The 23,904-nt window shown below is 37.8% G+C and overlaps 1 protein-coding gene across 2 annotated transcripts in view; it reads left to right on the plus strand.

The window, feature by feature from the left end:
* Positions 1-23,904, plus strand: part of COG5 (component of oligomeric golgi complex 5) — a 310,045-nt gene that overhangs the window by 12,145 nt on the left and 273,996 nt on the right. For both annotated transcript variants that reach the window (XM_048836332.2, XM_048836333.2), the window contains exons 4-6: positions 6,976-7,030; positions 7,122-7,191; positions 15,168-15,288. In XM_048836332.2, the coding sequence (XP_048692289.2) occupies positions 6,976-7,030; positions 7,122-7,191; positions 15,168-15,288 (246 nt within the window). The remainder of the gene's footprint in view (positions 1-6,975; positions 7,031-7,121; positions 7,192-15,167; positions 15,289-23,904) is intronic.

The raw sequence follows: 23,904 nt of genomic DNA on the forward strand, positions 1-23,904 counted from the left end.
CAAAAAGTTTGCCCACCCCAATCTAGATAATCTTTAACTAGTAAATTTGAGGTTAGTGGATGTTGTTGATGGCTCAGCACTCTTGAAATTGTGCAGGTGCCTAGAGCTGGTCTTAGAATCCTAACTTTAGACTCCCATTTTGAAAAATCTTGGCCTACATCTTTATCTCTTTAACTTTTTTTTTTATACCTGGTGTTTAGGTTTGTTTAATTGTAATCTTGATATGTAGTTTTTATAAGTTAATACCACATTTCAATGTATAAAGTTGTTTCTGGGGTAAAAATAATTCTTCACCTAGGGTAAAATGAGTAAGCATTGTGTTGAAAGGCTTACTGGCTCCTGCTAAGGTTACAGGGTACCACATGGACTTCTGCATATAACCCTTTTCCCCTCAAGGGTCCTAATCTTCTATTCTCCACAAACTGCCACTCCTTTCCCCAGGCAAAACTTAGTTTTGGGTTCTGGCTTGCACTTGGCCCAATGAGTGTATATGCAACTTTGGAGCACGTTGGATTAAGTTCCTGACATGAGTACAAGTGTGGGGTTTCAGTTCTTCATTTTAGCTGAAGAAGTTGGTGGGAGGATGGAGAACCTTTTTGTTAACATTTTGCATAAAGGTATTGTAACAAATCTGGCTGTGCAAGACTTCACGGGAGTCGGTACATGGCATGATGTGGTCACTCAGGCTTTGTTGAAAGATGGGGCATTAGAGTTTGCATCTTCCTGGTTCAGAAGCACAGGTCCTTGTTAGCTGAGGTAAAGAAGAACCTCTTTCAGCTGTTGTTAATGTGTATGAAACAAAGTTAAGCAATTCTGACTTTATCCTGCAAAGGGCATTGGTGTACTTACAAACTAGTCAGACCATTGCAGCATTGTATGAATAAATCTGGACCTTATTTATTCAGTAAGTCTTAATGTGAATCAGTTATTCTACTTCATAAAACTGTATGTGCTAACTTATTTTCAGAGCATAAAGATTTGTATGCATTACCCTGCATACCATGAAAAGACTTTTGCAGATAAGACTTATGTGCCAAAGTCTGAGCTGGAGGATATATAGATTCATAGATATTTAGGTCAGAAGGGACCATTATGATCATCTAGTCTGACCTCCTGCACAGCGCAGGCTACAGAATTTCACCCACCACTCCTGCGAAAAACCTCTCACCTATGCTGAGCTATTGAAGTCCTCAAATTGTGGTTTAAAGACTTCAAGGAGCAGAGAATCCTCCAGCAAGTGACCAGTGCCCCATGCTACAGAGGAAGGTGAAAAACCTCCAGGGCCTCTTCCAATCTGCCCTGGAGGAAAATTCCTTCCCGTCCCCAAATATGGCTATCAGCTAAACCCTGAGCATGTGGGCAAGATTCACCAGCCAGATACTACAGAAAATTCTTTCCAGGGTAACTCAGATCCCACCCCATCTAATATCCCGTTCTCCTTGCAACCACAGCTGTTCCTGTCGAAGTCTGAGTCCTCAGCCCTCTCAGTGGCTCCAACCCCTGCGGCATGGCTAAGATCAAGCAGTTTCTTTTTTACAGTGAAAATATTTGTAATAAAAAATATGAAGTGAGCACCATGCCCGTTGTAATTGAGATTAATACATTTTGAAAATGTAGAAAAACATTAAAAATATTTATAATTTAAATTGGTATTCCACTTTTGTTTAACACTCAGATTAAAACTGTGAATAATCGCAATTAACTTTTTTAATCGAGTTAATTTGTTTTGAGTTAATCGCTTGAGTTAACGGCGATTAATTGACAGCCTTAGTTTTGATATTTAAAACACTGATACAAATTTTTCCTGCTCAAACCCACTCACACCTAAGCTTTCCCTGGCGGAAGTGCTTGTATCTAAAGCTTTAGGTGATAGAATTTTGATTCCTAAAATTGTACACAGCAGCATTTGTGCTGGAGAACAAAGCAGTGATGAAGAATGTATAACATTTCAGTAGAAGCTTTTTGGTTGTCACATTTAAGGTTTATGATGCCCAAACTCACTGACATTGTATATTTAGGTCAAAATGCCAGGCATCGAAGTGTTTCTCCGCTCCTTTGTGCCATGTGTTGGGTATCTTTTTACAACTATTTTAACCCTTTACGGTCCAGGTTGTTCAGGATCCCTGGGCTTCTTATTTTGGTCTGGATCCCTGGTAGGAAGGCACTTCTGAAACTTCACATACATTGGCATCTTGCGTGTTGCCGTGCCCATCTTAAACTGTGTCCACCTCGACTTAGCCTAACCAGGATAATACATGGTTATTGTATCTATATTGCATGAAGGGTTGGACTCTTACATGTATACGTTACTAGGGCAAAAGAATAGCGACATGCATTTTCTCGGGAAAAAAAGTCCTGCTGATCACTGGACTGAATATGCCAAATTGTTTGAGAAACATTCAACACCTTTAATATTAAATCAGAAAGCAAATGAACATTGAGGTGGCACTCTTTCTTGTGCCCAAATGTTTGGAGTGACAGTTTGCATTTACCTGGGCATTTCTGTCTGTATTTTAAATCAGAGCTTAAAAAAATCTGTTTGCTCATGGTGAGCAAATGCTGTCAACTTTACATCTTGGACTTCCATGTCCCCCTCATTCAGTTCCTTGCCAACTCTGTTCCACCAATGATGCCAGCTTCAGTACCCCTTTTGTATCTGTCTCTCATAGGTATGTCTTCTGTGCCACTGCTTATGCGTGGAATTCATGTTTTAAACCTGTTTAATCTAATGACCTGGCTAGCCACATTTAGATTTCTCCTAAAAAGAAATAAAAAAAATGAAATTTATGCCTGAGAAGTGAAGGGGAAAATAGTTGTCATGTGCACATACACGGAACTGTACCATCAAGATATGTACATATCTTATTATCGTTGTCCCTCTGTTTCCTTCCTTCCCCCCAACCATATCTGTTTGATGATCACTTGTCTTCAGTTCTAGTTTGTGCCTGCCCCCAAAGTGTACAATGTTCTTACTTTTTTGTGAGACATCTAGAATGGGTAAGTGTGCTTAAAATGATCAAAATAGATTTCATAGTCCTCCAAGCACAGGTTGCAGACATGTCAAGTTTTAAGTGGACAGGTGTCTACATCACAAAAATGACTGTTAGTGCTTGGCAGTCTTGTTAGCAGTTTTAACACGGAATACAAAGAGAGTGAAATACCCTAATCGTGTGTTCAAGTTAGGGTTTGACAGAGCATTATGAGGGAAGTTTGCACTACAGCATACCTGTTCCCTTCATGAATAGGGGAAGGGGAAAGTGATATAAAATTTGAATGTGGTTTTACTTGCTAAAAGGAATTTTTGTAATACAATCAATTCTTGTACAATTGTTAAAGCATTTCCCCCCCCCCCCATATAAACAAATAAAATATGCTAAATGTACAGAGTGGGGTTGTTGTAAAACCTCATATTGAATTATTCCTTTATATCCTCCCTGACACTCCAAAAATATATTACAAAAAAAATACTGAGGATTAATGTTGTCTTGCTGCTAAATGATTCTATAATCTTTTCTTGTTTTGAAGAGGGTATAAACTACACTTTAGCAAACAATAATTTTTTATTTTGTCCTCTTAAAAGAAACAGCTAAAATGGCTATCTAACCATATATTAGGAAAAATATATCCCTGTGTGGACTTTTTCTGGTAATTTCTGTAGCCAACTTAAAAGGAGCTTGTAGTGGTATTGTTGACTTACTCTTAACTAAAGCGGCCTGAACATGGGCATTTATATGTTTCAGTTCTTTGTTCTTGTTTGATTGGATTTTCAGTTCCTCTTATACATTGGCTTCTCTGAATTAATGATTTTTGTAGGTTGTCTGTAGTCTTGCCAATGCCAAGTGAGTTCTGCCTTTGTATGTGTCTTGTCTCTTACAATTGCTCAAACATGCGCATTGGTTACATGGCAAATCTGTATGCTAAGCATGACAAGTTCAAAAACCCGGTCTCCCACAGTTGTGTTTAAACTGTGTTGTCTGAAGAGCCATGCTGGGCATCAAACTGTGTTCTTGGAGTGCAGCAGACTATAAATGCTGATTTTGTTCAGAACTGAAAATATGTTGAGTCACGGTGCTAGTGGGTATGAATTCTTTTTTTGTTGTTTGAAGCCGTTGTTACTTTAAAAAAAAGAGAAGGAGTACTTGTGGCACCTTAGAGACTAACCAATTTATTTGAGCATGAGCTTTCGTGAGCTACAGCTCACTTCATCGGATGCATACCGTGGAAACTGCAGCAGACTTTATATACACACAGAGAGAATATGAAACAATACCTCCTCCCACCCCACTGTCCTGCTGGTAATAGCTTATCTAAAGTGATCATCAGGTTGGGCCATTTCCAGCACAAATCCAGGTTTTCTCACCCTCCACCCCCCCACACAAATTCACTCTCCTGCTGGTGATGAGTTGTCACTTTGGATGGGCTATCACCAGCAGGAGAGTGAATTTGTGTGGGGGGGGTGGAGGGTGAGAAAACCTGGATTTGTGCTGGAAATGGCCCAACCTGATGATCACTTTAGATAAGCTATTACCAGCAGGACAGTGGGGTGGGAGGAGGTATTGTTTCATATTCTCTCTGTGTGTATATAAAGTCTGCTGCAGTTTCCACGGTATGCATCTGATGAAGTGAGCTGTAGCTCACGAAAGCTCATGCTCAAATAAATTGGTTAGTCTCTCAGGTGCCACAAGTACTCCTTTTCTTTTTGCGAATACAGACTAACATGGCTGTTACTCTGAAACCTGTTACTTTAAAGCATCAATAAGCTTATTTTGCCCTTTATGGTTTCATGTCTAGAAGGATTTAGAATGTGGTTTTCAGCAAGGTTCAGATGGAGATATCCTTACTCACATTGAATAGCACCATATTCTATATAGATTCTAGTACCGCACTTATCACGGTAGTATCAGAGCACCTTCCAGTAGTGTATTAAGCAATGTGACTACACTTCTGTAACGTGCTGTTTGTGCTCTCATCCTCTTCCCTAGGGGGAAGAAACGTATACAGTGGACTGTCTTGTTCTGGAAGGTGGTTTTTGCTATGTATTAGAGAAGGCAAGGTCAAAGAAATTCACCTTGCACTTAGAGCAGAAGTTGGTGAGGTTTGTGATCCTCTTTCGTTCCTGGAGGAGTTCATTCCATGGTCTCGGACTGGCCTCAGAGAAAGTTCTATCTCCTACACAGACAAACTTTGCCCTAATTGTAGAGTTCAGTTGTTCTAGAGGAGTGTAGTTGTTGATGACAGTCTTCATCCCAGAGATTTAAGGGGTCTTTTAGATACCCTGGCCCAAGGCAGGGAGCGCCTTGAAGAAAAGGATTGAGATCTTTAACTTGACTTTTTTGGAAAGCCAGTGTAGAGAGTAGAGGACAGTTCTGATGAGCTTGTGGTAGCCTCTGTTGCTGAGGAGATGCCCTGCAGTGTTTTGTAGTAGTTGGAGTTTTCTGAGTACTGATGACTTCATGTCCATATTTCAGAGTAGCAGCCATGTTAGTCTGTATTCGCAAAAAGCATCCGATGAAGTGAGCTGTAGCTCACGAAAGCTTATGCTCAAATAAATTTGTTAGTCTCTAAGGTGCCACAAGTACTCCTTTTCTTTTCATGTCCATATATATGTCATTGCTGTAACCTAGCCAAGAATTGCGGAATGTGCAAATAACTACGGCCAGGCCATTGTCTGCCAGAATGGGATGGAGTCTCCTCTAGCCAACCGAAGGTTAAAGAGCCTTACTTGCCGATGTAGCTATGAGAGCTTAGTATTAGCAAGGAATCCAAGGGTATTCTTGAGCCATGGACCAAATTGACTAATTGTGGATGTGTTACTCCTGGTGGAATTCTGCACCAAAAAATTAAAAATTCTGCATATTTTGTCAAAATAACAGTATAATCATGCCAGTTACAATTATTTTGATAATTTGAAATAAATTATCTGTCAGCAAGTATGTCTGTAACAGTACAGAACAAAAAAAAAAGATTCTGGTAATTTTTTTTGTTTTGTTTTGGACAAATAGGTTCCTTATGAGGCATATTAATACAGAACTTTGTGTAATTTATTTAAATTACAATACAGAACTGTATTTCCTACACCTGTCAGAAGCAGTGCACAGGCTTGGGGGAGTCAGGGGTAACGGAAAAGCTGAGGGAGAGGGAAGGAGCCGAGGAGTGAACCTGGAGGGTGTTGGGTGTGGGTAGGAGGTTTTTCTTGGGGGTGGGATTGTTAGGGTGTTGGGAAGCCTCTCCCATGCAGATTGTTGCTGACCCCAAGCATCTCCATTCAGTCAGGCACCTCTGCCCCTGTCCCCACACCTCTCATCCCCTTGGGTCTCTGCAGCCTCCCAACCCCAGGCTCAACGCTGTCACCCCACTAGCTCCTGAGCCCTGTCCACCCCCCCCACTAGCCATTCTGAACCCCAGTCTGTAACCACCCACCCCCCTGAGCAGTCCCGTGTGCCCCACTCTGTCCTAATCTGGCTCTGCGGGCAGTGTGCTGTGATGAACTTCTAGTCCTGTGGGAATTCTGCAGCACTGGGCATAGAATTTTGTATTTTGCCTAAGTGCTGCAGTTCTGCCTTTTGTCCACCAGAGGCTGCTGTGGTGTTAGAACAGCCAATTGTGTTTATGATGGGAAAATACAAAATTATGTGAGACAGATGAATTGTGTGTGTCTACAGATGTGCAGAATTCCCCCAGGAGTCATGTGCACCTTCAACTAAAGGAGACTACATTATATGCCATGAGTAGTCAGGCTGATTTTCTTGGGATTTACTTGTGACTAAAAAGCTTCAGGATCTGGCCCTAAATTGTGTATAATAGATTAATTCATTAAAATAATCTACTAGTTGACTTATGATCTGTACAGTTTATTTCTAAATATACAGCGTTTCACTTTATATAAAAAGGTTTATTGGAAGTGGGAAAATTATAACTTTATGTCAGATGAGTTATGCTCTATTGACTGTACGTAAAATGCCTTTCTTTTCACAGGTGTCCTCCAAATGATGCAGACTAGAATTGGTGCTCTACAAAGTACTGTTGACAGGTATGTCATTCATTATGTGATTAAAAGTATTTATGACTTCTGCACTTTTCCACTATATTACATTTCTAAAAAGTATTTCCTTTCTTAACAGAATAAGAGCTAAAATCATCGATCCATACAACAAAATAGTGTCTCGCACAGCACAGCTAGCAAAGCTTCAGGTAAACTACATTATAAATTTACTTATTTTAACTTTATTTTTCAAAATAATTATTTTGCTTCCAGATTTCTTAAAAAAAAAAAAAAAAGTTAAATCACTTACCATATGAAGAAAAACATCTTGGTAGAGACTTCAATTCCTCAGTGAACTTAAATCCTTGTAATCCATTGGTGCAACTACTTATGGGTTAAAAGGGCAATGCTTCATTTTGCAAGGCAAAATTCAGTTTCCATTCTGTGAAAAGTAGGAGACCAAAGTTGGCACGAATTAGATTAGTGTAGCGGGGGAGGGGGGTAGGGGGTGAGTGAACTCTCCTAGAATCTGCTGACCTACAAGTGAAATCAACTACGCTTTTTTAGAAACAGTGTTTCCCGCACAGAGCCAGTATCTCTTCCTTCCATGTTCTCTTAAACTCCATGTTATTCATTTAATTGATTAAAAAAATTGTTTCTTTTAGCCTCATCCCTATTTTCAAGAATAATATAGGAAATATAACCTCTCTCATTCTCATTTTGTAGTTGCTGCCACTTTCTATTTCTGAAGCTCAGTGCTAGAGGAGTTGTAAAGACAGCAAAAATAAGCAATCAGATTTGTTATGGAGATACGTTAGAGTTAATATTAGGGCTGTCAAGTGATTAAACAATAATAATAAATAATACCATTTATTTAAATATTTGTGGATGTTTTCTACATTTTCAAATATATTGATTTCTCTTACAACACAGAATATAAAGTGTACAGTGCTCACTTTATATTTCTGATTACAAACATTTGCACTGTAAAAAAACAAAATAGTCTTTTTCAATTCACCTAATACAAGTACTGTAGTGAAATCTCTTTATCATGAAAGTTGAACTTAGAAATGCAGAATTATATAAGAAAAAACTGCATTCAAAAATAAAACAATATAAAACTTGAGCCTACAAGTCCACTCAGTCCTATTTCTTGTTCAGCCAACTGCGCAGACAAACAAGTTTGTTTACATTTGCAGGAGATAATGCTGTCTGTGTCTTGTTCAAAATGTCACCTGAAAGTAAGAACACGTGTTTTCATGGCACTGTTGTAGATGGCGTTGCAAGATATTTACATGCCAGATGCGCTAAAGATTCATATGTCCTTTCATGCTTCAACCACCATTCCAGAGGTCATGCGTCCATGCTGATGGGTTTTGCTCGATAACAGTTGCAGGCCAGTGCATGTTCATTTTCATCATCTGAGTCAGATGCCACCAGCAGAAGGTTGATTTTCTTTTTTGGTGGTTTGGGTTCTGTAGTTTTTGCATCGGAGTGTTGCTCTTTTAAGGCTTCTGAAAGCATGCTCCACCTCTCATCCCCCTCAGATTTTGGAAGGCACTTCAGATTCTTAAACTTTGGGTTGAGTGCTGTAGCTATCTTTAGAAATCTCACATTGGTACCTTTTTTTTGCGTTTTGTCAAATCTGCAGCGAAAGTGTTCTTAAAATGAACAACATGTTCTGAGTCATCATCCAATACTACTATAACATGAAATATACAGTAGAATGCAGGTAATATAGAGCCGGAGACATACAATTCTCCCCCAAGAAGTTCAGTCACACATTTAATTAATGCATTATTTTTCAAACAAGCTTCATCATCATGGAAGCACGTCCTCTGGCCGAAGCATGAAGGGGCATATGAATGGTTTCACATATCTGGCACGTAAATACCTTGCAGTGCCGGCTACAAAAGTGCCATGCAAATGCCTGTTCTCACTTCTGGTGACACTGTAAATAAGCAGTGGGCAGCATTATCTCCCATAAATGTAAACAAACTTGTTTGTCTTAGCGATTGGCTGAATGAGAGGTAGGACTGAGTGGACTAGTAGGCTGTAAAGTTTTGCATTGTTTTGTTTTTGAGTACAGTTATGTACAAATATACATTTGTAAGTTGCACTTTCACAATAAAAAGATTTCACTACAGTACTTGTATGAAGTGAATTGAAAAATACTATTACTTATGTTTACCATTTTTACAGTGCAAATATTTGTAATAAAAAATATGAAGTGAGCAGCGTACACTTTGTATTCTGTGTTGTATTTGAAATCAATATATTTGAAAATGTAGAAAAATACCCAAAAATATTTAATAAATTTCAACTGGTATTCTATCATTTAACAATGCGATTAAAACTGTGATTAATCACGATTAATTTTTTAATTGTGATTAATTTTTTTGAGTTAATCACGTGAGTTAACTGCGATTAATCAACAGCCCTAGTTAATATATATATATATTGAAGGACAGTATAATAGGGTGGGTGGCTCATTTTAATGCTGAAGGTGTATCTATTTGGATGGATGGTTCATATTAATTTGGGCTGAGGGTGGGTGTGGATACCAGGGCAGAATACAGGTTGTTTGTTCTCCTCTACCTCTATTTCCATATGTATGATATTAGGGTGACCAGACAGCAAGTGTGAAAAATTGGGATGGGGGTGGGGAGTAATAGGAGCCTATGTAAGAAAAAGACCCAAAAATCAGGACTGTCCCTATAAAATCGGGACATCTGTTCACCCTATTTGATATCAAACTTTGTTTTAGTATTGTTCTGTTGAGGTTATTTCTCCCTTAATGCAATTGGAGTTTAATGAAGAGTTTGGGGAATAATTTCTTTAATATAAGGATGGCAAAAGTGTGGCCAGTTGAACTAAATGTGACCCAAACAGTTATCCTCATCTTTAATACATAAGTGAAACCTGCAGAGAATATAGATATTGGTGAAGAGAGAGGGACTGGAAGGAAACTCTTTTTACTAGTTGTTAAACACCTCAACAGTGGGTTTTTATAATAGTGATAAATTGTACAATAGAACTTGGAGAGAGGTGCAAATGCAAAACACAAAACCCTGAAAGGTTAAATTAAATATTGTTAAATATTTGAGTTTCTGTTCATGCATATTTACAATAGCTTCAGTGCATGAACTAGGAATGTATCTGTAAAGCTAGAGATATACCTGTGTTATGGATGCTGTTATCCCCTTTGCTTTTTCTTCCTGTCCATTTGTATCTTTTTGTCATATCTAATATTATTATGAACTACACTTTCGAGTTTCAGATTGATAAGTATCTGATTTTTAGCTATGCAAACAGCACTACAGTTGAGGATTCAGTCCTTTTGGAATTGCAGCAGAACAACTTTGCTAAATCACATAATGTTTAAGGACTTGTTTCTACTACTGTTACTTATAAGTATTAAGTAGTATGTATTAAGTAATAATTTATTAAGTAATATGTATTAAGTAGTACTTTAGTTTGCAAATAGCCCCATTGATTTCTATGATACTACTCGCAGACTGAAGTATTACTCGGTATGCATAGGTCTGGATTCTGCTATCCTTAAGTGTTTTAAAGTATAAAGACCTCTTTATAAACACTCCCTTCATGACATCATTGTCAAACTTCTAACCTCTCTGCTTTGTTGCTGTGGTGTTCTTTGCCTTGCTCTACCCCCACAATACCAGGGGCTTCAGCAGAATCACAAAACATGCTTCCGCCTTTACATCATAAAATCCTCTTCTGAGCATGGTCTTAGTCTTGCCTTTGCAGATCACAAGCTAAAGGGGATTAACAGTTAAAATATGTGGATGAGGTACATGTAGCTTAGAAAGAAAACTGCAAAGAAAATGAGCTACCTAACCAAACATTTCCACAACTCCTTTGAACAAGCACACATTTATAAACTGCATAGTGTATGAATTTTACATTTTATCTAGAAAACCAGATAAAAATAGACCCATTTCTGTACTTGGATGTAAGTAATGTAAAATACAAAATATTCACCAATAGATATTTTTTTCTCCCGTAAAGAGCACACAAGCTAATTTTATTTGTTCTAAAGACAAGAAGGTGGTGGACACACTAAAACTGGGAATATGACAGAACACTTAAGAAAAGTCAGATACTCTGATTGCTCATAGGGATGTATCTTGCACTGGAACAGCTACAGGCAAATCTTTGGTTACTGAGGAAGTTCTTAGTTAAAAAATATGAAAGTATTTAGTATTTAAATACTAACTCGAGAGGTTAGAAAATAAGAAGTTTTTGGATTTTTTTAATCCTTAATCACAGCAGCTAATGCCTCTCTATTAGTACGTTGGTACAGGAGTAGTTCCAGGAAGAAAGAACCTTTTTTTGCTTTCAGTTGAGCTAGTCAGTCCAAATATCTAGAGACCTCAATATCTTATATATTATTTGAACATGGTCTATCAGATGTTCTTTACGTGTGAAGTACTTGTTCTGCTTTTAAATTTCATCATATAAATATAATATAATCCATACAAAAATAGACTATAGCAATTCATTTATTTGTACTCAAACCACTGAACTACATAGCTATTAAATAAGATTTTTCTTCACAGAAATTCCCAAATATATAATCTAGTGGAACTCACAAATTAATCAATGTAAAAGGAATAAATACCTTTTTTAATATTAACCATTATTAACTTGGGTAAAACAAAACACTGGCAAAGGATAGGTATAGGATAAATCGGTGTGAAATTGCATTAGTAAAATTATACATTGTAGTTGCAATGTCTACATATTTGTCATTCTTAAGAATTTTTTTCCTCTGACCTAAAATCTGGCATAAGTTACCATAATAGGGAGAATATTTTATCAACATTAGGAGAACCATTATTGTAGGTGGTTTATTTGCAGCCTACTCTAGAACTAACACTTTTTCACTTTTTTTTTGCTCTTATATCTAAATATAACTTTTTCCATTACTTATTTCTTCAGTCTGATAATTCATTGTGGGGATCAATTTTGTGTGTGTAATAATGGATAATAAGTAAGGCTGCGAGTCTGTCACAGAAGTCACAGATTCCGCGACTTTCTGAGACTTCTGCAGCGGGTGGTGCTGGCTCAGGATGATTTAATTGGGGATGGGTCCTGCTTTTGAGCAGGAGGTTGGACTAGATGACCTCCTGAGGTCCTTTCCAACCCTGATATTCTATGATTCTATGCAGCCCCTGGGCCAGCAACAGCAGTTTGGGTGTGTGGGAGGGGGGTCAGGACTAGGAACACAGGGTTGGAGTTGTGGGGGAGTGCTTACCTGGGCTGTGGAGCTCCCCGGCTCCCACTGGCATTGCCCTGCAGCTCCAAGGCTGTGGGGAGGGTGTCTCCATGCTGCCCGCGTCCAAAGGCCCTGCCCCTGTAGCTCCAATTGCCTGCTGTTCCCGGCCAATGAGAGCAGCGGCAGCCAGCGCTTGTGGCAGGAGCAGCGGTACCCCTTCCTTGACCCCTCTGCCACCTAGTTGCTGCAGGGATGCGGAGCAGTGTAGGAAGCCCCTGCCAACCCTCCTCCCCAGCACCAGCAGGATCCCGGGCTACCTCCCCCAGCGCCCATGTTGCCCCCGACTGCCCCCCCATGACTAAAACGTAGCCTTAATAATAAGTTAATAAAAATGAAATAGGCTTTTAGTATGTAATATAAGCAATATTCAAAAGATTGTTATTTTCTGATCTTAGGGTTCATATCTGGTTGAATTTTTCTGTGGATGTTCAGTTTTAGTTAAGTCAAAAAGCAAAATATTGGCACCAGACTGTACTTTTGAAGCACATTATATTCTACAAAGCTGCTTTTTCATTTCTGTTGCTGAAATTTTGTTCATAGACTGTAAAAGATACAAATAGATGTGGATTAATATTTTTCTCATTAAAGAAGCAAATTAATTGAATTACAAACATTTAGTAAATTACAGTAGTATGATCCCCACATGACTTCCATTATCATTAATGAGAGTCATGTGGGAAGTCCTCTGGCAACACTGAAAAAAAAATTACTCTTCAAGACGTATGGTGCCAAAAGCGATGAGGTTTACAGTGTTTTCAGTCATCTGGGTTCAGTGGGGCATCCCTTTCATTTTTTTCTTGTCATGTCTAGGTGTTGAAGAATACTAAACTGAATATATCTTTGCTTTTGTCACTTTGTGCTAGCATCCTAAGGGGGAGTGACTAACTAGCAATACTTTGGATTTTTTATTACATGATGCATTTATTTGTGTTGGTGTGTGTATCTAGGTACATGTACTTGCATGTTTGATTTCCAAAGAAATTAAATAAACTTCAATTTACAAAACTCTATGTACTTCTGCAATGTTGTCAGATAATTACTTAACTTATTAAATATTTAATACTTAATTTCATCTTGACTTCCTTAAATTAAATAACTCAAAAGATCCTCTCTTAGGCAAGAGGTACATACTCCAGAACCGATCCATCATCTTCACAAACCTCTTATGTGTCTCCAGAGTAACAGCCGTGTTCTTCTACACTTTCCACAGTATGCATCCGATGAAGTGAGCTGCAGCTCACGAAAGCTTATGCTCAAATAAATTGGTTAGTCTCTAAGGTGCCACAAGTACTCCTTTTCTTTATGTGTCTCCATTATTCATAATTTTGTCATGCTTGTTTCTGATGTCTACAAATTTAACAGTTTCCACTGCCACAACCTTGTAGTTTTTCATTGCATGGATTCCATTTCTGCTGAAATCTGGACCATTTCTTTGTCTTTTTTTGCATTGGGTTTCTAAGTCCTATTTCTTAAGATTTCAGCCGGCCCAGAATGTTGCGTGTACGATATACCATGATCACACCAACCTAATCCTATATGAACTGACCTGGATTCCCAAGATCTAGTTTATAATTGCTCTCTTTGTTTTAAAACCTTCCATGTTGCTTTTTTACTCTTATTTTTTAGTACTACCTCCTATCTGTTGTTTCATGCAATCTTGCCACTGCTGGTGAGAAAACTTTCCCCTCTGCTTCTCATGCCATCTGGAAGAACCTTCCTGAATCTCTCCATTTCATTTAAAAACTTGTCTGAAAATAGATCTCTTGTGGCTTGGATGTACCTCTTAATGTCTTTCTGCTTCTCCTTTTTATTACCTAGAAGAGGAAAAGATTTGTCTGAGAACAGTCAGTTAAAAAGCCAGGAACCTATTATAAGTGCCTCAGAAGTCAACAGTATTGTGTCCTAGGTCAATGTGAACAAAGGCAAAGCAAAAGCATATGCAGTTGTGTTTCCTGAATAAGAGATACTTGGATCTTACTTAGTGCCTTCCAGCCAATCTCAAAACACTTTACAAGATTATGAATTATGTTGACTTAACAATTGGCTGAACAGAGGTTTTCATAGATTCTAAGGCCAGAAGGGACAATTATAATCATCTAATCTGAAGTCCTATATAACACGAGCCATAGACTTTTCCCAAAATAATTCCTAGAGCATATCTTTTAGAAAAACATCCAGTCTTGATTTTAAAATTCTCAGTGCTGGAGAATCCATCACGATCCTTGGTAAATGGTTTCAGTTGTTAATTACTCTACCCATTACAACTTTATGCTTTATTCCTGGTCTGAGTTTGAGAGTAACCATTTTAAAATTCTTTCCCAAAATGAAGTCTTCCAGATATTGGAAGAGAACATGGTAATACATATATTGACTGTCTTGGTCAGCCTTAAGATTTATTATCTCCTGAGATAAAAGAAAACAAAACAAACAAAATCAATATTTGTGTTTTTGTTTTGCTTCTGGTCAAACTTTGATCAGCTGAACAAAAGCCAGTATCTGCTTTTTACTGACATGGGTAAAATTTTCTGTGAAGGACATTATACAAAATAAAGCTAAATTGTCTTTATAAATAAGGTGTGATGTAACTTATCAAATGTAAATATTTCATTTTTGCATAGCAAATAAAATCAGAGGCTTTTCTACAGAATCATGTGCAGTAACATTAATAGTTAAAATAGTGAATGTTGTTGTATAAAGTCATAGAGTACTTATGAAAAAATTGACATTTATCAGTGTGCATCTCTGACCACTATTCTGATTCTGCAAATGCTTGTGTGTTTTGTATTTAACTACAAGCTTATATTCAAGAGTTTCCAGGATTGGGGCCTAAAACTATGCATACCGAACACTGAATATACACTTAAAGCCATGATTTCCACACAGGCAGCCTGTGACTTGCTGCGGAGAATAATACGCATCTTGTATCTAAGTAAGAGACTTCAAGGACAGCTGCAAGGAGGAAGCAGAGAAATAACAAAAGCTGCCCAGAGTCTCAATGAACTTGGTGAGTCCTCTTAGTTATTTTAGTGGCATTTAAGTTTCTGCTCATGAGAAGTGCGGTTTTAGTTTTTGATATTTTTTTTAAAAGATGAAATTAAAGAATTGTCTATTTCCTGATCTGAATGAGAGACCAAGGGTATGTTTACACTGCAATGTAACCCCTAGGTTAGTAGAACTCGAGTTAGCAAACTCTGTGTTTATTAATTTAGGGATTGAGCATCTACACTCACTTGCAACCCTAGATTAGGAATTGTTGAGCCCTGGGTCACAACCTTGGGCTCCCACGTCTACACTGCATTATGGGGGCCCAAATCTAACTGCACATATCACAGACTTCCTAGCACCCTCCCAGAATGTGGCAGCTCTAGGCCTTTGTTGATGGTGCAGTGTGGCAAAATTTGACTATCCAGAGGACAAAGAAAGTTGGCGTGTGGGATACTTTTGGCTATTTCCCAGAGCACAAGTCCAGTGGGGCTGTGTTTACGCTGCAAATAGAGCTTGAACCCTAGGTCCCAGCTTGACTCAGGGTTGAACCCTTCACCCCCATGAGGTTCTAGGACCTGATTCAGAGCCCTGGAGCGTGATTTGTGTGTAGACAGAAGGAGTGTTAGGCTTGAGCCTGAGTTTGAACTTGGGCTTATACTGTAAAGTAGACATACATTTTTCATGAGTCTTACCTAGATACAGTTGACTAATTACAAGAGAAATCCTCTGATAATGAGTTACATGTTGGGCAAAGACTTACTTAGAGTAGCTAATTTCATATCAACCTGTGACTACATGGAATACCTGCAGAGAGAGAAGGTTATTTAGCAATAATAATGTTGGCTTTTGAAAGCCATTATTTCATTGGGTTTAGAGTACGTCATATTTTGAATTAAATGTATTTTGTTTCTTTAAAAAAAAATTAGCCAAACCTGTGGCCTTTCAGAAAGTCATTTTTAATCTCTCAGATCTCAGTAATAGCTGCTGTATATAAAATCTTAACAGCTGTTATTTCTTCTTTGATTTAATGATATTTAAGTTCCATCTTCTAAAAATAGAATATGGGAGGACTGAACAATTAAACATTCAGAATTATCCTAAGGTTTGTTGTGCATATTTGTCATTGCTGATCTTTTCATACTCTGTAATCAAAAATTATTAGATAATCATTGTCTTTTTATAATTAACAGATGCTGTTGTGCAAATGAGTCTATATTTATTTATTTTATTAGAACAATTGGATGAAAATGTTTAAGTATCAGCCATAATGTTCTAAGTTAGAATAGTGAAGAGTACAAACCCATTAGCTTGCCAATGCATCTTTTGTTTTAACCAGGTCTTAAGCAAAGTAACTAATTCAAGTAGTTAGTGCGATTAATTTGAATGCAATAATTAGTTAAATTGAATGTTAGTTAAATTTAGCTTTCAAAAGTTTTTTTAATTTACAGTGGTTTATACCATCTGAGTATTAGCCTTATACTTTTTTTAAGGCTCTCTATCTGTATCACTCACTATCTTTCTATACCACTTTAAGTGATGTGCAAGACCTTGTCAAAGGACTTTCAGAAATCTAAATAATAAATACATAAATAATAAAGGTTTCAGAGTAACAGCCGTGTTAGTCTGTATTCGCAAAAAGAAAAGGAGTACTTTTGGCACCTTAGAGCTGTAGCTCACGAAAGCTTATGCTCAAATAAATTGGTTAGTCTCTAAGATGCCGCATAAATAATAAATACATTCATGTAGGTGTCACGGGTTCTCATATTTAATGTTGAAAAACTACTATCTTTTTCTAATGCTTACGAAGGTCTATTAATACATTTTCTCTAAGTGTGGTAACTTGAATTTTGTGCCCTGGTTAAGTACTATGAGTCTCACTGCTACCAGACAGAGGGTGGAATCCTGGCACCGTTGAAATCAATGGCAAAACTCCCCTTGACTTCAGTAGAGCCAGGATTTCACTCCAAGTGCTTGCTATAGTGAGCATTTGCAGATCTGAGTCCTTAGACACTAAATATACCCATAGGCTTTTCTGACCATTTCTGTGTTTTAGCATTTACAGAACATTGATTTAATGTTTTTTACTTAATTCAAACTAACAACTGTACCACTGAATTTGTGACCAGATGTCTCCTTTTATGGAGGTTTTTAGCTGGTCTTGATTTAAAGATCATTACTCAGTGGGAGGAAAAAATAACATAGTAGTAAAAGCAAGTTCTAAATGTTAGGTGGAGATGTTTTAAAAAAAATTCCTACTTTGTCAGAGGAAAAACAGAAATAATTTTTTTTTCTCTTTGAAGGATTTTATTAAGGTGGTGGTATTCCACAGCGCTTCAAAGCATTGCAAAGACCTATTAGGAGATATATAGTTTTACTCTGGAGATGACAGTAGCAACTACATATTTAAAGTTGTATTGAGATTTTTCACTTAAAACAGGTCTAAAACCTCTCTTTCACACTTGAATGACTACATTTAGTCTCAAAATTTGGCACAATAAACTCTTTATACGACAACAGAATTTTCTACGTAACTTCAAAAGTAAAGCATTTACTATCTTTTTGTGGCAAAAACATTAAAAATGCTCCCTTTTTTGGAAACATTTTCTGTTTCTTCTAACATTTCTTTGTGATTATTTAGTTACAGCAATCCAATCAGATGTTATGCTGAAACTGGATGAAAAAAGATCTTAAGTTAAAATAGCATAATATATATATGTGAGTGTGTGTGTCATTTTTCATTACCAGTTTGTGTGCACAGATTGATTCTCTAGATATCTACAAAATACTAACTTCCCTGTAATATGTATCTGCATGTAGAAATTACCATATTGGATCAGACCAGTGGCCCAGTAGCAGATAAGAGAGGTGTAAAAAAAGCCAAAATGGACAGCTATTGAATAACCTGCCAATGAATGTGGTGGTTATTTTTAATCTCGTCAATTATTTTATTCCCTAATGCATAAGGATTTATCTCTCTTGTTATTTTAAAAATATATGTAACTGATGTTCTCATTATCCATATTAATGTCTAATCGTTTTTTGACTCTATTAAACTCTTGGGCTCAGTGTTATTTTATCATATTTATCTCTCTATTATGTAAATACTGAATTTGTCTGTTTAATTGCATATGTATGTAATACTTATTCTCCTCAAGAGGGGGGAGAGGGGATAGTGACCTCACTTTATACATATTTGCTGGTTGGCCTGGATGAGCAAGTGGGGAGCACATGCTGAACCCTTGCAAAAGATATAGCAGGAGCTGCTCTCACCCGCACTTGGCCTGCTCTGGTTGGTTGATTTTATTATTTAGACTTCTGTTCTGAAAGGCCTTTGACAAGCTCTTGCACAAGAGGTTCCGAAATGGTCACTGGGTGAGAGGCAAACTATTGTCATCAATCAAGAACTGGGTAAGAGACAGAAGGCTACTGATAGGATTAAATGGTTAATTTTCAAAATAGCAAAAGGTTAACAACAGGGTACCCCTATGTTCTCATCTAGGTCTAATTTTAATATTGTAATAATAATCTGGAGGGGGGCGGCAAGTAGTGGGGTAATAATTTACAGATTATAGTTACTTAAATTAGTTATGACCAGAGAGGACTGTGAGAAACTTCAGAGATCTAACCAAGCTAGGTGAATGTGTGGTGTGATGGCTGGCGAAGTTCAGTGTTGATGAGAAATACAAAGTAATGCACACTGGAGAGAAAAAAATCATATGTTTCTAGGTGCTTCTCCAGTGCTTCTGCCAGGCACAGTGCCTTGAGGAGCTTCTTCTGATGTGGAGCACTATTGCATTGGCCATGAAGCTGTAGCCTTACAGCCACAATCATTGTCTGCATGTCATACAGTAATACAAATAGTGCATAGGCACAAGAGGGCAGAATTAGTTCTATAAGAAAATTAACTGTTTTTTCACTTTTGTGCTTGTAGAATATTAATAATAATTCTAAGGTAACTTTTTTTTTTGTGGCCCATATGTTTCCCTCCTTTGCAAAAACACATGAAGTAGAACATAAACTAATTTACAAACTCTTCAGCTCTTTTAGAGCTACAAAACCTTTGAATTCTCTCTTGACTGAGGCGCCAACCCCTGTCCCAGGCTAGGGGCCTGCTTTCTATGCAGTTGGTCAGATATGTGAACGTTTTGCAAAAGAGAACATTCACACTTTCCAAACAGCCCCTCTGTGGCTTTTTCTAGGATTTTCCTTCCCACAGCACAACACTAGGTGTCTTAGTACTGGTGTTTATCATTTGATTCAGCAATATTTTCCTGTTGAGAACAGGAACCAATGCAAAAGAGAGAATGGAGGAAAAAAGGAAAATGAAGTGTTTTTAATCAGTTCATATTTAAGAATAATTTCTGCACAAGATGTGGAGTCCTAATCTTATATTCCAGGTTTATTTTATATCTCTGGGTCAGCATGGCTTTGTTCTTTAACAATTTATCATCATGGTATTTGAACAAGTCTTATTACAAAGCTTTATAAAGGATAGCCTCTCTGCTTCTAGCTGGACAGGATTTACTACCATGGGCTAGGAAAGTTCATGGGAAAAATATCAATGTCCTAGTGAAAGAAGTTCCAAGTTGTAGTTGTATAAGCAGTGCGGACAGCTACTCCTACAAAACCAGGCCCTGTGACAACTTCTAGCTGTGATTCAATGCAGGAAAAAAATAAAAAGACATGTACACTAAATAAATTCTATAAGAGGATCAATTGCTTTACTGGGAATAAACATACAACTTTGAAATTAGAAATTTTTGAAGATATGCAGAGTCAGTAGAGCACAAAATACTTCTTGTTACTGAGGGAATACAAATATAAAATAAAAATAATTTACCTAAGCAATAGTATTATCATCGGGAAAGAAAACCTTCCTGTGCATGAACAGTGATATATAGGTTGTTTGGTTTTTAAATTAAACTGCTTGATGTTAAATTTACTGCAGGGAAGTTGGGTCTCTGGGAGCCATGGCTAATGACATGCTGGAGTCTTTGACTATTGTGATTAGAAAATTAAATTGAAAAGGCACAGGCCTTTCCTTATCGCTCTTGCAGATAAAATCATATAGATAAAGAAACTCCTGAAAGACCTTCCGCTTTAGTTCACCTCTCTGACCCAAGTACTTTTTGTTCCAAGCACTCATTATGTGATTAACATTCAAATTAACTCCAGAATAGGTTGCCATGTTGTTTCCATTTTGCAAAAATTTAATACCCGCAAACTATGTCATTAGGCTAAGCAATATTAATTATAGGGGAGGGTGGCACTGGACAGCTGAAATCAAATGCCATACTTCTAAATTCCTTTGCACTGCTTGCAGGTTAGTTTTTCAGTTCTCAGGCAGCTGACTTCACTGGTATTTGAAAAAATACCAAATTACTTTGCAAAATCTAAATGTTTTTGGGGATGGTGATGAATAATATTTTGTTTGTCCATACTTGAAGTACTGCTTGTCAGTATTCAAGTAACACATGAATAATTAAGACCTAAATTGTTGTATTAGTTACATATAGCAACTTAATTTATCAGTGTGCTTTCATACTTAGGTCTGGTCTACACTAAGACGTTATGCCGGTATAACTACATGGCTCAGGGATATGAAAAATCCACACCCCCAAGTGACACAGTTAAACTGACCTGACCCCTGGTGTAGACCGCATTAGGTCAACGGGAGAATTCACCCATTGACCCTAGCTTCTGCCTCTTGGGGAGGTGGATTATGTATGCTTATGGGAGAACCCCTCCTGTCAGCGTAAGTAGTGCCTTCGCTGAAGCACTACAGTGACACAACTGCAGTAGTATTTTAAGTGTAAACAAACCTTCAGTTAGTATACTTAGCTCCCACTTCTGGCTCTGGCCTTCTGACTCTGACCCTTGCTTCCATTTCCCTGCGCTAGACGCTTGCTCCGGCCACTAGGCCAGACTGCCCACAGCTCCATCCCTAAAAGATTGTGATATCTATTTTTCACAGGATTAAGTTTTTAGTTCTCAAAGATGCTCTAATAATTTGATTGTTCGCTAAAATCCAGTGTATTCATAGGGTTTTATTCCCAAATATGAAGACCTCATCAGAGGGCTGTATTATGTAAATTTTAAGACATGATTTAATAGTCTGTTTTGTTACTCTAAAAAGGTTGAATCTTAATGGTTATATTGTTGTAATGCCTTAATGTCCAATTTGCAGAACATGTCAGAAGTTAATATTGTATACAGTGCATTTAAAAGGGCATTCAGTGTATCGTGTACAGTATTTTTAGTTGTTGCCCTCTGGTTGTAAATCTAATGAAGACTACTGTTGTGTATTTTCCCACTTTTTGTGGGAAGAAGGGTTTCTTATTTCCCTCCTGCCCCCTTTCTTCTCCTCTTGTTCCCTGTCTTACTGGAAAACTCTGGCTCTGCAGCCTCTATGCTGCCTCCTTCTCTGACCCCAGATGCTGCTACTTCATTATTATTTATTTGTATTACCACATAGTAACTAGCAGCCCCAGTCATGGACCAAGACCCCATTGTATTAGATGCTGTACAAACAGAACAAAATCTGGAGCTTCAGAAATCACACCGCTGATTCACGTGTGACCGTAATGAAGACTTCAGCAAGGAAATGGTAACAGAAATGAACAGACAAATACTAGAAAAGAAGAGGGTGGCAATGGGTTGTAAAGATATCTTCAAGTTGAGGTGAGATTGGTGAGACCAGTAATGGAGAGCTTCACTGGTACTGCAGTCACAGCTTATGTTAGGTTGCATTTAAATTTTGTTGTGTGCTACCTGTGATATCATATGCTAGTAGTGCTTGTGTCTTCAGGACCTTCAGTCCCTGTGGGAAAGTATGATAGCATATCCACTTCCTAACAACACCCTTTAGTGACTGTAGTAATAGCTTAGATGTACTTCAGCAGTGGTTCCAGTGATGTGTGGCCTTCAAAGCAAATGAAGGCGAAAACTGGGGCATTGTAGGGGACTGAAACAGAGGAGCTGGGAACGATGCAGTAGAAATGAGGAGCAGAGAAAGTGGTGGAAATACAGGACATAGAGAAGAAATTCACACTATTAAATGAGAGAAAGTAATATGCAAATAGCTTAATTTCAAGGGCGCAGCAGGTTTTATGAGTTTCTTTTGACTACTGATCGAACATAGTGAATGTAATTGAATATATAGCTAAAGAAATTCAGAAGTAAAACTTCTGTCCTTATAATTATCAAATTACCCTCTCGCTGTTTTTTTAAAGAATCTTTATCTGATAGACAAACATGATATAATACCCCTGTTTCTGTTTCTGCGTTTCTGCTAATGAATGCCTAGTCTCTATGAGGATTATTGTATCCCAGATGGCATATGAAATTGGCTCTTGTTATAGTTTTATCCCGTGATTTTTCTAAAACAGTGTTTGAGTGTAAGTGTTTTTATGCTTGGCAGCTGGACAACCATATTCACACTGGAGAGTGTCAAAGGATTTGAAAGAACCATTAATATAAATATTCCCCAAGATGTGGATGCCCATGTTTAACCAGATAAGATGAGTAGTACTTCAATTACTAGAATCTTCAAAGTGGCTTAGAGCCAGAGTTGTGGTTGTAGGATCTAACTAAGGATCTCTGTGAATGATTTTTGAGTCCATGGACAAGATATTTTGCAACTAGATAGTCACAGTGATTTTATAAATCTTTATCATTATGGATATAAGGTGAAGAGGTGAGTCTCAATTTTAGTCTAAGAATGGAAGATTTATCTTTTGTCAAGAGCTGAAGGCATTGTACAAGCTCTAAAGTGTCAAAATTTTAAATCCAGAACTTTCCAGGTCAGTTGGGGTAAACCAGACCTACATGCGACAAAGGAGATAGAAGGAATTAAGACTGTAGCTCTGTGCAGGAAGAGAGGACACAGGAAAGAGAAGAAAAGGAAAGGGATTATCCCCAGATTGTAAATGGAGGTTAATTGTAAACCTTTAAAAATAATTTTTAAAAGAATATTTTTAAATTTTGTAAGTTGCCAATAAACTGTAACAAACAAGATCAGTAGGGAAAAGTCTGAAACAATTCCTCAGAACTCTTAATTTTCAAAATAACTAAACAGAAACCATTATCAACTGAAAGAGAGGAGTGGGTGGCTGTGTGTGTGTTGTGGAGGACAGGCATTTAAGATGATTGTACTTGGAATAATTGATGAAAATGTGGACATTGACCTGGACAATGTTGTGTTTTATAATTAGGGCCCTACCAAATTTCTGGACATGAAAAAATGAGTCACGGACTGTGAAATTTGATCTTCCCTGTGAAATCTGGGGGAGGGGAAGCCTAATGTATGCTGGACTCCAGCTGCTAGTCCTGGCTGTGCTGGGGAGGGATGGGACTTCCTTTTCCCCTGCAGTTGCCGGTCCTGGGCTGGGTCAGACCCATCTCCAGGAATCTCCCCTGCCTGCAGGAAGCTCCATGGCTGCTGGTTGGGAACCCAGCTTTGAAGGCTGTGCTGCAGTGAGCGCTCTTCCTGGAGCAAAAATATGACCTATAACTGTAAATTGGACAAGATTATTAATTCATTTGGCAAGTCTCCACTTCTGATGTTGCACATTAGAACCAGTGACACAGCATTACATGGAATTATGCAAATTATAGAAGATTTTGTGGAACTTGG

This window comes from Caretta caretta, chromosome 1 (genome assembly GCF_965140235.1).
Source record: "Caretta caretta isolate rCarCar2 chromosome 1, rCarCar1.hap1, whole genome shotgun sequence".
In the NCBI taxonomy this organism is placed as follows: domain Eukaryota; kingdom Metazoa; phylum Chordata; order Testudines; family Cheloniidae; genus Caretta; species Caretta caretta.